Source organism: Amblyomma mixtum, chromosome 4 (genome assembly GCF_055824585.1).
Source record: "Amblyomma mixtum isolate Tamu chromosome 4, ASM5582458v1, whole genome shotgun sequence".
Classification (NCBI taxonomy): Eukaryota; Metazoa; Arthropoda; class Arachnida; order Ixodida; family Ixodidae; genus Amblyomma; species Amblyomma mixtum.
The window spans coordinates 128,018,508-128,033,746 of NC_143015.1; the positions used below are offsets into that span (position 1 = coordinate 128,018,508).

At 45.6% G+C, this 15,239-nt stretch overlaps 1 protein-coding gene across 1 annotated transcript in view; it reads right to left on the reverse strand.

Annotated features, from left to right (window-relative positions):
- Positions 1–303: 303 nt before the first annotated feature.
- LOC149348189 (fatty acid synthase-like) overlaps positions 304–15,239 on the reverse strand; it is a 52,814-nt gene continuing 37,878 nt past the window's right edge. Inside the window, exons 19-26 of the mRNA XM_089585763.1 lie at positions 14,075–14,284; positions 12,081–12,410; positions 10,485–10,604; positions 8,823–9,178; positions 6,355–6,708; positions 4,212–4,455; positions 2,045–2,290; positions 304–491 (exon numbers count right to left, since the gene is read on the reverse strand). Coding sequence (XP_089441889.1) covers positions 304–491; positions 2,045–2,290; positions 4,212–4,455; positions 6,355–6,708; positions 8,823–9,178; positions 10,485–10,604; positions 12,081–12,410; positions 14,075–14,284 — 2,048 coding nt within the window. The remainder of the gene's footprint in view (positions 492–2,044; positions 2,291–4,211; positions 4,456–6,354; positions 6,709–8,822; positions 9,179–10,484; positions 10,605–12,080; positions 12,411–14,074; positions 14,285–15,239) is intronic.

Here is a 15,239-nt window from a genome sequence, read left to right on the forward strand (position 1 = left end):
GGGCTACATAGTTTTGCAAATTTTTTGGCCCTCGGAGGGCTTTGAATGGGAGCGCTCGGTTGATTTCTAAAGGTCGTACACTCTGTTTGATGATGTTAAAGTGTTTCTTAAAAACTTTGTCGATGTTCGGTAAGTTGTTCGTGATGATTAGTTCGAGGTTAAAGATGTGTTCATTTATGGTCGGCATGGGGCTTCCTAAAATATTTCGTCAGGGTTTAGCACTTCTCCCTTTCTAACGCACTGTCGACTAAAGGGGGTGTGAAGACAAGGTTTTTTAGGACATCTTGAATACAATTAGAATTTTTATTTGCCTGTACTACCTTCTCCTATCTTCCGAAGCTTGTTGAGGGTGAGATTACGTATCTCTGTCATGGACAGTGTGACGTCGTAGTCTCGCTCCAGTGTCTGCTGCACATGAACGCCAATCAGAGAGTCCATGCCGAGGTCACCAAGGCTCATGTTTAGATCCAGGTTTGCTGCATCTTTCACTCCTGCAGGACACACTCGTGTTAGAAATGCACAAATTTCTCGCGGGTGAAATCACTATAGTAGGATACAACAGCAGTTGCTAACACGGGGCCGCGGTCCGCGACGTCCTGTATTACTACGCTGGCCTGTCGCAACAGTAAACAAAAACAACTTTTTAATGTTTTACTACATCAAAATAATCCGCGAATCAAAATTGTAGAGCTGATAATTTTTTTCTTGTGATAAGCTTCTTGTTTAGGTAAAAGAAACGTTAGAGCAGCGGACTACTTTTTCGTCGTGGAGGAATTCAGCGCGCGGAGGCTAAACGTGGGCGGAGCTTCACTGCAGACGTAAGTTGTATCCGACTATCAAATAACTGTGAGGTAGATAACCCTTGTTGCCAACCTACACACTTCCTTAAGACCACGAAAGAGATTTGACCAGACTTTCCACCGTCTGAGGAGCACCTGCTCTCTGTCTTACTAACTCACATGCTTCGAGTACAAGTAGGCCGCAATGTGTTCGGGCAACAGGTAACACTTGCGACATTCTACAACATTCCGAGCACCATTTCGTAAACGCCCGGGGAGCAATGGTCCTACGTCATTTTACCGGATACAGTTATTCGCATAAAACATTGGCCCAAAGGCAGTGGTTCTCTGCAGGCGCTTGAATGCCGTGTCTGCTGAACACTTCTACATATGGAAAGTTGGGTTAGTTGCTACAGCACCCTGCGATACAACAGCGCAAACAGACGAAAAACAAAGCAAAGGACGGACATTGCCAACACTGATTAGTACCTCGAGTACAATTGCTTCATATTTAACAACGCAAGCAAAGAAGACGTCAGCTATATCATAGCCGATAAATGAAGCAAATCCTTGCCTTATGGATAATTGTTCAAAAGGCGCGGCTATTGAGCAAGGATCACGCTGTATTGGCAAGTAATTTCAATTCAATTCAATTCATTTATTTTCAACTCGAGGTTGAAGGCGCCCAGGCGAAAAAACTGTTCTACGACAGCTTGAAAGGTGCCTGGGGGCCCATACAAGGCAGCAGTGGTTACAGACTATATTACAGTGTGAGTACACATCTTCAGACAATCATTCAAACAAATATAGAGTACAATAACTAACAAGATAATCGTTATTCATGAAAATTTCAGGTGATCGGCGTTCGGCTTCAATTCTTCCTGAACATCTGAAAACATAGCGGAATTGACATATGTCAGTCGTACTCTAATACAAAGTTAGCCTGATTATTGTACACAGGTTGTTTAGTGGGTTACAAAATACTATCGCAATTGTTTTTTACTGTAGGTCTCGAAATATACATCCTTCTTTTCATAATCGTTCAGAAGAAATGGAAGCAGGTACTGTAGGGACTGACAGAGATAATCGGTACGGCGGTGTGGTACAAACCATCTGTCACAACTGCGAGTACGACCATCGCTTTTTTGTTTACGTAAACTTGCGGTGTTCTTTAAATACGTTTGAAGGGCATTATTTACGTAAAAGAAAGTGTGCAGTAAGCGAAATCCTAGATAATGTTCTAGATTCTAGTCGCCTCCACTTACCAAAGATATCCATAACGGCCTGGACGATGTCCCCTTCCGGCTTAGCTTTCTCCTCGTCCGAGTTTGCAGACACGTCGGCCCTGACAAAGCTGGAGACGACGGGCACGCCCTGGTTCAGGAATTGGTCCAGTGCCCTCAGGCAACTAGCGATCCGCTGGGGAGCGTAACCACCCAGAGCTGCGTCGGCACCGTTTGCCCGGTAGAACGCCCCAACGTCACCAATGGCGCCCCACTGAATGGCCAGGCCTGGAGAAATAGTTAGCAAAGGTTTTACATTATATTTTATTATTATTTACTTCTTGAACAAAGGAGATATGCGTGGCTGATAACTGCGCCGGGTACCTCTTTCACGTGGGCGAAGATACTGCTAGCACTTCAGGTAAATGCAGTTTTCTGTCCATTTAAATTGCTGAGAACTGCACTTGACTTAGCAGTCGATTTTCGCGGAGGTATAAAAGACAACTACTGCCAGTGCTTTGGATGGAAAAAAAATATGGTTTCGATTTCGTATAGAGTTTTGCCACTGTGTGGGTTGCGACACACCGTAACTCGTTCAGCGCAATCATCGGTGCTAAAGCTTCGTATCTTCAAAGAAAGGATCATCTAGCATAAAGCCTGAATTTAACATAGATCAGTTAAACCCTCAGATCTGTGGAAAGATTCATCATGGCCATTGTCAGCAGCGAATTTAAGCTTATGAGTGGCCAATCAAGCATTTAACATTAAAGCACTTCAAGCGCCTTTTCATTATATTTAGCCTATGGATCTTCATTTTCACTCTGTCCAAGTTAGGAGCTTGGGAAGCTATTAATTCATGTTTTGGATAGTAAGCAGCATGCAACATAAACAAGAGGAAAGGACAATATATCGGGTGTTAGCTAATTGCTCATTCGTCAGTCCCAAGCCTTGCGCGCCTTTAAAAACGGCATTCTATAGTTGGACCCGGGTATGCGCCGCAAACTTGCATATCCTTAAAGGTGACAGGAGCTCTCCAGACGTTCGTGTCACCAGTCTTCCATGTTTGCAAACTCGGCACATAATCTGGGTAAAGCACATCGTCGGGAAGTTCTCAGCAGGGTCACGCGGTTAAACACATCGCGTACCACTCATTCTAATGCAAACCATTCGTTCCTTCATAATGCGCTATTAAAGGACCCTTCGTAGAGACAATTAACAGCAAGGCAGTAGTCATAGTCATAGTCATAGTCATATAGCAGCCGGTAGAGCCCGAACCAATCATACAGCAGCCGGAAGATCATGTCACTTGATCATGAAAGCTGAGTGTAGATACGCACTCGCTGTTTCCGCCACTCAGCAAAGCACCGAGGGCGAAGCTAGCAAAGGCAGTAGAAACTATGAGTGGCCTTGAGCTTCGTACCTGAAGTTGGGTGTGACGGGGAAGCAAACAAAAGAAGTCGACTTCTTAGAAATTAAGAAAAGTAAAGAAACAAAGAGAATGAATTGCAGTCACAAAAATAACTTATGACAACGGTGAATTGCAGTTTCCGAACAATCACGTGTAAATTTGCTATATATCGCCCTTTCATGGCACCACGTATTATAACTCAATGAAAGACAATCAAATTATAATGAAGGGAACAAATTCTTTCCCATCTTTTTTTCGCCTAACATAGAAAAGAAATTGCAAATACATCATCCGCTATTGTCAGCGACTGTCGTAACACGACTATCATCGCTAGCTACAACCTTCCTAAGGGACTCTGAGCATTATTCCTCCCAGCTTTGGTGTGTAGAAAAAATTTAGTATACGGCTGTCCCTGAGAATGTTCAGAATTTGCGGAAGCAAAAGACTAACTTCTGAGAAAATTGCTTAGAAAAATATTCCTGTGACGTCTACATCGTCGAGGACTCGGTGTTTGCTCTTTTTAAGTGAATTCCCGTGAAGACAAGCCTTTTGGATCCGTTCCCCTGAAATATGTCGATGCATCGCAGTTTTCTCGCAACATATGCCGGTGAGGTTGACGCATCCATTTCAGTTGTCTGGCCTTTTTTAGCTTATGAATGATAAGGTTTGAATGAAATCAACTTCTTTATGCTTATAATGCGGTAATTTACTGATGCCGGCCGACTTGAATTCGCACCGAGGCAGTTTCTATTTTTTCTGTTGACGTGCAGGTAAGATATCTCAGTGAGTCAGTTTACTTACCTGGGACTCCATCTGCGGAGCGGCGCTCACAAATGCGCTCCATGACAGAATTGGCGTAGCCATAGTTGGTCTGCCCCACGTTCCCGTGGCCAGAGACAAGGGATGAGAAGGCAACGAAGTGGTCCAACTCAGGGCACAACTCTCGGGAGAGTTCGTCCAGGTGGCGTGTGCCGTCTACTTTGATTCTGCACACTGCTTCAAACGACTCCGCAGTCTGGTTCTCAAGCAGCGCGTCACGAAGCACCTGGAGGCAGAAATGAGACTCGTTTTAGCATCATCATCATCATCATCATCATCATCATCAGCCTGAATATGCCCACTGCAGGGCAAAGGCCTCCACCATGTCTTTCCCATTAGCCCTGCCCTGTGCCGGCTGCGGCCTCCGTATCCCCGCAAACATCTTAATCTCATCCGCCCACCTAACTTTCTGGCACCCCTTCCTACGATTGCCTTCTCTCGGAATTCACTCCGTTACCCTAAAAGACCACCGGTTATTCTGCCTTCGCATTACATGCCCTTCCCAAGCCTATTTCTTCCTCTTCATGTCGACTAGGACCTTGCGCGTAGCGGCGTGGCAATCGAATTGCAGTTGGTGACCAAATGTTTAGGGGAATCCCCCAAGGTGGAGTAGATTTCTAATAATGGAGTAATTACTCATTGACGTCCACCCGAGCGCAGCCATACGGCTACAAGGAAAGCTACACAGCTTTCTGAGAAACTTCGTAGTTAAAGAAAAATTCGTCCTGGTCCGGGGACTTCTTTAACTACGAAGTTTCTGAGAAAGCTGTATAGCTTTCCTTTGTAGCCGTATGGCTGCGCTCGGGTGGACGTCAATGAATAATTACTCCCTTATTATAATTGCAGTTGGTACGTTTACGAAACCAGAGGTGTCTGTTATTATCGTTTGCTAACTTATTTGCGAGTACTGTGGTTCACTCTAAATTATATGCAGGTAGGGTGCATAATACGGCGTGCAGAAAACCCAAGGAAATTCATTATGTACAAAGCGATTGCAAAGGTTTTCTCGAAAAACTATCGAATTTTTTAGCAATCGTTCTAAATGTTATTTGAATCCAAGATCGTCCTTCGGGAGATAATATACTAGAAACAGGTACCTTGTAGGTTTCTTAGTGCTATTCTTAATGTATGCTTCTGCCTCATACAATAACAGGCAGTAATTGTAATTACATGCGCTGTTGATGCAATATTGGTCATATAGGCAGTAAACGTACTGATGGTATTTCTGATTATCGTTCAGAATGTAATTCTTCAAAACTGGTCGTTTTATTGCAAAAACTTGTGGCCTGAATTTCGTGTGAAAGTCAAATCACAAAACATTGTGCCCCTATTCCATAAAAAAGTTACGCGACTTCTTTAGCATCCGACCACACAAACGGTACTTGGTGGCTATGCTTAATGCATCTTTATTCGCATTCACACGAGGCGGTGCCACGATTGTTCTCAGACCCGCCGTGGTGGCTCAGCGGTTACGGCGCTCGGCTGCTGGTCCGAAAGACACGGGTTCGATCTCGGCCGTGGCGGTCGAATTTCGATGGAGGTAAAATTCTGGAGGCCCGTGTACTCTGCGATTTCAGTGCACGTTAAAGAACCCCAGGTGGTCGAAATTTCCGGAGCCCTTCACTACGGAGTCCCCATAGCCTAAGTCGCTTTGGGACTTTAAACCCCAATAAATCGAATCAAATCAAATTCTTCTCAATTCTACCCTCGATTCTTACCGATTCTCTGTACTGCGTTTTTATTCTTGTATTTGTGACATATAGGCGCCACTACCACACAGAATCAACCGCAACTCTCTCTTTCCAGTTCTTTAAGCAATACGGAGGCCTTCTCTATCCAGTTATTCTCAGTGCGTTAGCATTAGAAAGGTCTCCGCTAGCTCAAATAGCGACCGCCATCACTGCCCCAGCTACGTCAGATTTTGCTTCGAATCTACTCGCTTACCGTTGAGGACCATCAGTTGTGTTCTGTATTCGTTACGTACCAGGCATGCACTGACCCCTCTTTCACTGCATCTACAATTTCAGTGTTAGTCTATCAGTGAGTTATATCCGAGAAATATTGTCAGCGTTACACTGTACGTTGTATCACATGTCTACTACTGATCAACATTCTCTGCACTTGCCATTGCAAGGTTGAAGATTCCGCCGACAGGTCCCATAGCCGATGCTTCCTTAATAATTTCCCGGGCTCCTTCCTTCGTAGAGGCGTCAGCTGTGCTCACGTGGACTTCAGCTCCGGACTGCTGCCAACGGTGTAGGCAGAACTTCTGGCGCCCCGTCCTCACTCCCGACCGAGAACTGAGCAGCAACTTGCGGCAGCCGCGGCCCACCATCCAGTCGGCGAGCTCGAGGCCGAAGCCGCCCAGGCCACCGACGATAACGTACGATTTGTGTTCATAGAAGTAGGTCCGTGCTACCGCCTCTACTTCGAAAGGCGACACTGCGGCTGTCAAGCGACTGCTTTCCTCCGGTCGAACCTGTGAGCAATAGTCATTGCTACGTTAGCAGGTAACAGTAAACAGTATTCTCTGACAAAGGTGACGCCAAAATTGGTTTGGTTTGGTTTATTGGGGTTTAACGTCCCAAGCAACTCAGGCTATGAGGGACGCCGTAGTGGAGGGTTCCGGAAATTTCGACCACCTGGGGTTCTTTAACGTGCACTGACATCGCACAGTACACGTGCCTCTAGAATTTTACCCCCATCGAAATTCAGCCGCAGCGGTCGGGATCGAACCCGCGTCTTTCGAGTCAACAGCGGAGAGCCGTAACCACTGAGCCACTGCGGCGGATTGACGCCAAAATTGCAAGTCCTCCTGACAGGTGGAGTGCAAATTGTGTATATGTTATAGAGCGTTAGCTCTTGTTAGCTCGTTCCTCTGTTTTGCGCCGGCGTCATCGCCGTCCCATGCCTCAGTTCGCAGGTGGCAAAGTGGAGCGAAATCTCCCTCTCTACTTTAACGAAGAGAAAGAAGAGAGAATGTGGAGACGAAAGAGGGAGAATTACGTTAATTAAGGCAGTGATTTGGGCAAGCTTGTACTGATTGCTTGTTAAACACGCCGGAAGGCAGGACACACGAAACAATGCATGCAACGCAAGCGCTTGTGTGCGTGTACTTCCCTTAGTGTGTCTTGTCTTCCCGCGTTGTTTAACAATGGAAGACGGAGAGATGATGGAAGGCTACGGGTGGCAAAGTAGTGAGCTCGTAATCTCCCTTTCCACTTTTAGAAAGATAAGGAATCGTGAATGTGTGAGAAGGAAGATAGTGATGGTGGGAGGTGACACAGGGCCTAGTAGCATGGGCATATGCCTGAGCTACAGGAGGTGGTTGGCTGGGTACCACGGATTCACAAGGATCGGTACAACCTTCCCCTATGCCGGCGACCGGCTTTCTTACAGTTGCGCGCTTGGAAAAGGCTCCGTAAATGCCGGCATGTCTTGTCGGGGAAGCCCAGTTTCGGATAACCCAGCCTGCTAAGACGGTTCGTTTTATAGTGTCCAGACGGGTGTTCAAGCTAGTGCACTCTAGCCAGCGTGTCTGAACAGGCGGAGAGGTTAACTGTCTCGCTGTAAGCAACCTTTCGAAATTACTTCACTTCATAGTATAACTGCAGTCCTGGGAAAGTTCGGATTCACCTGCGGTTCTCTAACTTTGTGACGAAAAAACTGAGCATGTGTGTAAAACATTTTTTTGAGTCACGTCACAGCTAATGCTCAATAATTAGCGTTGCCGACTCGTAACCGTCCTGTGATGTTTTTTAAGTCTTTGAGTATAGTATAATTAGAGCCCAATGCGCACAATTAAAATAACACTGCGTTTCCACCTTTATGCTATTCCTGAGGATTGTTCAATACAGAGGAAATACTACAATTTCCAAAGCGGAGGAATCAGAATGGCTGTTATGAAGGTACTTAATACTTTATTTTCTAGAGGCCCGTGTACTGTGCGATGTCAGTGCACGTTAAAGAACCCTAGGTGGTCGAAATCTCCGGAGCCCTCCACTACGGCGTCTCTCATAGCCTTAGTCGCTTTGGGACGTTAAATCCCATAAACCAAACCAAACCAACTTTATTTTCTTTTCAAGGTACTTGATACTGTGATGAAGAAGACGAAGCTGCACTGGCGCGGGACTGAGCGCTCGGGCTAGGCCAGCTGCCTCTAAATAATCTCACTGCAATCAGTCATCTCATCTCATTCTTCTGCTGGCCGCTACGTAACAATACTTTATTTTATTAGGTAAAAACTCCTCCTCATGACCTGTCAGTTCCATTGTCGTTTCATGTTCACTCTCTTCGTCGTATTCTTTCCGCCTTCGGAACGCTATGTCTTCTACGTAAAGTTCATTAGCGCTCATGCTGCCTACTTCTTTTCAAAAGGGTGGAAATTTCGGCTGGTTGGTGCATGATCTCAGGCTAAAAAACAGCGCAAACGGGGACGAAGCGTCGTGTCCCTCTCTCTGCTTCGTCCCCGTTTGCACTGTTTTTTAGCCTCAGATTACTTCTTTTCGTCTGGATTTTTCAAGCCATCTTTCGCGCAATATGAGATGGGAAGGCGTGCGTGGCGTCACTCCTCTAAAATATAACGTGACTTACCTTGACGACAACTTTTCCGATGTGCTTTCCGGAATCCATGAAGCGGAATGCCTCCTGCACCTGTTCCCGTTCGAAGTGGATTACGTCCAGCGGCCGCAATACGCCGGAGGCGATGCCCTCAATGAAGAGATCTTTCAAGCGGCGCTTGTCTTCCGCCACGAAAGGGCCACCCTCGTGCAGTGACTCCAGCGAGATACCACAGAAGATGGCGCTCTTTAGAAAAATGGCCATGTCCGGCGGGGAGTTCTTAGCCAAATCGAACTTCCCGATCCCAAGGAAACGGCCGTGTTTCGCCAGGCAGCGCAGGCTATCCTGGAACTTTTCTTCAGATAAGGAGTTGAGCACGATGTCCACTCCTGGTATGAAGGAGCAGAGCGGTGGTGAACGCTTATGGACTACAAGAGACGCTTAGAATTGCATAACGCCCCGCGTGCATAACCCGCCTTCTCAGCTTTTCTCCTCACACTCTTAAGGTTGCAGCATAATATTACAACTGAAACGGCTGCAACAGGTTTAGACGCCATGTTCTTGCAACATCTCCTCGCATCTCAAATCCAAATCAGAGTTTACGGACCGACAAGAAAGGTAAAGGTATACGGCGTTAGGCAAAGCTAGGTACCCGCACCTTATATGTAGTCAGTTATTCAGTAACTTTCAAGATCGTGCATGCTCCCATGCAAAATATTGACGATAATGCGAATTTTTGAAGCGTAATGCCACCTTTAGACAAAAAGCGTCCAGAAGCAGTGTTTCTTGGCTACACAAGTTTGGCCCAATGACCATTTTCCCAGCATTTCTCCTACACAGATGCCTTATCACTAGACCTGCACCCTTTTGGAAGCAGGTGGACACTAGGTGGCACTTGGGTTCTTTCCTAAAAAAACAAGGCTGGACTTCAAATTAACAAAATGGAGGCAGCCTTAGCTGGGCTTCATTGTATTACAGATTTCAAGCGGGAAACTGCATCGAGATGTTTACAGATGGCAAAAGTCTTGTGTTCAACGCCTGGTTGGCTTGTTCTAGGCGTGTTGTTGACTGCGTACGCGACATCTAGTGATAACAGGGGGCTGAAAAAGAAATAAATGCTTGCATTTACAGCTACACTCATTAGATTGCGTCGTACGTTCTTGCCTTGGTGCTCACCACGGCTTTGAGTGCTTCTTTCTCAGTATGGATTACACCTTACTGATTACCCACCGGCGGCAGTGGTTGTTTTTTCTTCTGCTTTTCTAATCAATTAGCTCTAAGCCATAACATATTCAGTAATATTCTAAATTGATCAACACTACAAAATAAATTAATAAATTAAAAATAAAAAATCCCCTGTGCCCCTTGGTTTCTGTGGCTGTTGGCTTCTTTCATATTTATATAACGAGCCCCTCATTCCCCTTCACTTGTTTGCTTAATTGTTCTACTCAAGTGTTTTGCCCTCTGTCCGATAAAGCTCTCGGCAGCAGATCGTGAAAATTCAAAGCATTGTAAGCTGCATTTTGTGAGTTTCCCTATTACCTTGAACAAAAAGAAACAAAGAAGCTTTAAGGAACCAGTATTAAAAGAGGTTATGAGCGAAAAATAACGCGGCTGCACAGGGTACGCATCTGTCACTATCATTGCGGCTTTTGTATTAGTCACTTTTCATCACTATGTAGACATCTCACTCACCCCTGCCTCTGGTTTCTCGCCGAACGTGTTCCTCGAAGGACAGGTCTCGTGAGTTGGCGATGTTTCGGTCCTCCAGCTGAGGAAAGCGACGCTTGAGAAACTCTCGCTCTTCCTTGGAACCTAAGGGGCATCACCAGGGTGTTAGGAACATTTCATACTACAAGCTTTTTGCTTCATTTTAACGAAAAAAATAACATCCCTTCCCTTAACAGTCCTAGCACTTCAAGGAATAATAGCGAGAAAAATTTAGTTACGATAACTGAAGCAGGATGTCTGATTACATTTAATAAATAGAGCACGTTGCTACGAAACAATTCGCGCTATGAAAGCAATCCGCTGTTTGGAGAAATGCTGTGCAGCTGTGGGCCATTTCTTTTTTTTTATTCCAGTGTGCACATGCTCTATGCGTCCAATACATTGTCTCTTGTTTTTCGTGAGGTGCATAAAATATGACCATGCAGTCCTTCACCTAATCTTGGCTTAACGGTGGTGTGAGTTACAGAAAACGAAGAAAGAAGGTAAACGCTCACGTTCAGGTATTTTGTTCTAAATTTTTTTCTATTCTTGCATTTCATTTTGCAAGAATTTCATTTTGCAAAAATTGCATTTCAAATGCAATTTTTAAATAAAAGATAAAAAGATAATTTAATAAATAAATAAAGGCCAATGTACTGTGCGATGTCAGTGCACATTAAAGAACCGCAGGAGGCCGAAAATTTCGTAGCTCTTAACTACGACGTCGCTCATAGCCTGAGTTGCTTTGGGACGTTAAACCCCCATAAACCATAAAAAATCCGAGTTCTACATTTACACGCCAAAAAAGTAATTTGATGCCGCATTGTAATAATATTTGCCGTCATTCACTTTCCAGCCCTATTTACCTTTACGTCGTTAAGCTATTCGTTTGCCTTCAGTTACCTAGATCACTTTCGCTCCGTTGTTTCCTAATGCTTTATTTTTTTATGCTTGCATCACGCCTCAACCCTGGGGACTGGAGGGCCGGTTAGTCAGACATAATTTTGGAACAAAGAATGTGGCGTTCATATAGCACGAAGCAAAGACGAGGAGAGCGTGGGCATTTTGCTTACAAGCGTAGTGGCCTTTGCATTGTCGTCGTTGCAATATTAAGCTTTATTTCTGCCATGCCGTCTAAAGGGCAAGAACATTTTTTAAATGTAATATACATAAACACGAATCGCCATGGTGCATGCTGCTTTATACCAGCTCAGCTTCTGAGCCGTCAAGTCGGTTCGCGTTTTTTTCAGTCACATTTTTTTTGTCCGTGTGATGGCGCAACTATCAGTGAAAGCTACAAACTGCGCTTTTCTGCTAGCGACAGCTTGTCTAGTACCCAACCAGCAGAAGTAATCGGCCCATTATTGCAAATGAATGGTTTCGTTCTGGTCCTTTGCAGGACCGGCTTCGCCAATACGTTTCCAGTACTGGGCCCATTACCTGTCCTGCTTGGGACATCCTGCTGACTGCGCATGATGTGAGGAAGCCCTCAGTACGCGCCCTTAGGAAGCCCTCACTGTCACTGATATCCGCTGGGAATAACAAATGGACTAGGTTCAATGCTCTACGCTGGGCACTAACCAATGGTGGTGAAGACAGTGCATCCCATGGACATGGCGACGGAGATGGCCGCCTGTCCGACGTCTCCGCATCCGGAGTGAACCAGAAGGGATTCTCCCGGCCGCATGTTGCCCCGTAGTAGGAGCGCATAGTAGGCCGTGGAGTATGCAACGGGAACCGTTGCTGCTTCCTCTAGGCTCCAATCATCGGGAACATCCCACAGCAGGTCTGGATCTACCGCGACCGCTGTCGCCATGGCCCCGGCAGGCACCAAGCCCATGACCCGTCGTCCCTTGGGGTCACGGCCTGAGAACTCCCGGCCAAGGACGCAGTCGCTGGTGGCCACGTCGCCTGCGACGCATCGCGGAGGTCGAACGCTGTGAGCAAGCTTTCTAGTTTTGCCCACTGCTGAAACACATGCAGCTTAACTTGGTGCGCTGAGCACAGCCAGCACTTCCCTTTCATTGATGTCTACAATTCTCTAATCACAAAAGAAGAAAAAACCAGATGACAGTTACAACAGCGTAACGATCTAGAGATTCAGCGACAGCCGTAAATGCCGGTGGCTACGACATCACTTATCTTTTATTATTTGCCTGTTTCTGTGCTAAGCTGCGCGGGACGTCACTATGCTGTAAGTCGTGCGTCAGAACGTTCGGACCATTCCCCATGTTGCGTTGGCTCGGCGTATGCCGTAATGTCATGCGTAACATCATTGAACGCTAAGCAATGAACGTGGCGCGTTGCAGTGACGCCATGCGTGATGTCACTACACTATGAGCAATCAATGCGACGAAATGTTACGCCGACAGCGACGCTGAAGCCGTGTAACCAGAAAATTCACCCTTAACGGATATCGGTGTATTTAATTAGGAGACCCAAAACTCTACGCCGCTAACGGTCCAATTCAGCGGAAAACCCAGGCTAGTCGTAGCCAGTGGTGGCGTGAGCGAAAACGTCCAAGGGCCACGTAGGGCACGTGACCTTGTGACGTAATCCCACCTGGCTACCAGATTGTGAGAAAACTTACCACCGTGACAGGTGGCAGTTAAATGAATGATTGGTCGCGAGAGGTTTCTCGGGAAAAACAAATGGGGTCTCACAGTCCCCACCGGTTGCAGCACCTGCCATCGCACGGCAGTGGCGCATCGCTTAACCGTTGCATCACTGAGCCAGGAGTGGTGTGAGGATTCCCAGCGATTCTAAATGCAAAGTACAGAATTACCAATCCCGCATATATGGGCATTAACTCATTAAAGCCATCGCATCATATACTTAAGCTGGAGCGTAATTGTTCCTTACAGTTTTTTTTCACACTATGGTTCAAAGTATTATTAATTGTATTGATTCTTGTTAACTCTGCCGCTGGAATAAAACAATGCATCTATGCTGAGTGCTACGCCTCATGCACTGAGAGCATACCTGACTTTTGCTCGCACCAGGCGCCATGCAGGCTAAGGCAGTGTATAATTTTGTCTTTTCTGATGTAGATACTGTTTCGTGGGTTCAAATTCAAAACAATTGAAACGCACTTTTTAGATTCGGTGTGGTAGCATGTTTAAAGCCAGCATTTTCGCAGAAGGTTTCTCTTTTGCCCACTTCTTCAGCCTTTCTTAAAATTCTTATTACTGTTAACGTAAACGTGTAGGTGTTAATGGTGTTCTTGGCAACTACAGAATTCTGCTCATTTTTTCGTTATTTTAGCTTAGTGCCGTTAGAAAATCCGCCTTCACTTCAGAGCACATATATCCAATAGTTTTCTCAGGCGGTTGTCTCTGTTCTTCAAATTGCCGCAAATTTAAGCATACGCTTACATATTTTCCGAAGCGCGGTCAGCTGGATAAAAGGCCTGCTTTACCACGAGCGGCGCCTGCTTACTATATAGGACGCCACCCAGAGCTAGGCAGGGCTTCAAGCAGTCTCCAAGTGTACCAAGCTCATTCTAACAGATGTGATGGTTAACCTCATCGTAGAGCCTTATAAACGGAGAGCAGGTTCACACAGACGATACCCACCCGGAAACTCTTCTGGTTGAAGCTTTCCCGAGGCTACCATGACGTCGCAGAAGTTCAGCGGAGCATAGTAAACGCTGCACAACACTCTGCCGACGACGCTAGGTGAAGCCGCGTAGCGCAGCGGAGACTCACACCACTCTAGGCTCGAAAGGTCCCCGCTAGTCTCTACGTTAAGGAAGGCATATTTTGTCATCCTCTTCGGAGCTCCACCTGCGGCAGTCGTTGAAAGAGCATGTTTTATTTATTTCTAATTCAAAGCCCGTTCTTTTTTTACTACAATCCGCCCGTTTCAACGATCATTAAAAAAAAAACACAATATTTTAGTATAAACAGCAACACCCAAAGAGGGGCCCAAACAACGACAGTTCAGGAACGCTGCGTGGGTCGAAAGTAAGCATGACAAAAAAATATTTTGACAAGTCATATTCACTAGTCATTAAGAGTACGTTTTTCCCCGTGAAACGAAAAAAGCACGCGCTACTTATAAACAAAATTATATTGACAGATACGGCTGCGCACAGATTAAACGGCAAACCCAGAATTTCCCTTTTCGTCGTGCTTCCTCAGCATGTTCTGAATTCATTGCTTGAAGCGCCTCACCTTGATCTCGGTTCATACAGCTGTCCTCATTTATACTTAATTCTTCGCCATCACTACCAAGCGTGCTAGGCGAATTTCAACGCAATCGCCTAAATAAACTTCTAATTTCACATCAATCTCCATCAGTTATCTCTTTCTACTTTCCTTCGTACCCTCTTCCCCATTTCAATATGTAAGGAATTTTAATTTAGGAAACTAAACTGGATTTTCCCAAGTTTTTCGTCGCTCCTATAGTCGACGCTGCTCTTTGATGAAAGAACACCGAGAACAAATCCTTGAGATAAATTAAAACTGAAAGATACAATAATCGATTTCTTTTTTTTTTATCTGGGTATAGTGACGGTCTTCAGGCAACGAAAGATGCATTTATTGATAAAAAATGGATATAAGTATCTCAGGCCACGGGATTCGAAATCGTGACAACTACGCCATATAGTAATCTGTGATGACCATTTTGAAACGAATTGCGGCATACCTTTGTGAACCGCCACCAAAAACTGCGTCGACTCTGAGCCGCTTTTTGGTGAAATAAATTGGTAGAGGCGCAACCTGCATTTAATTTTTG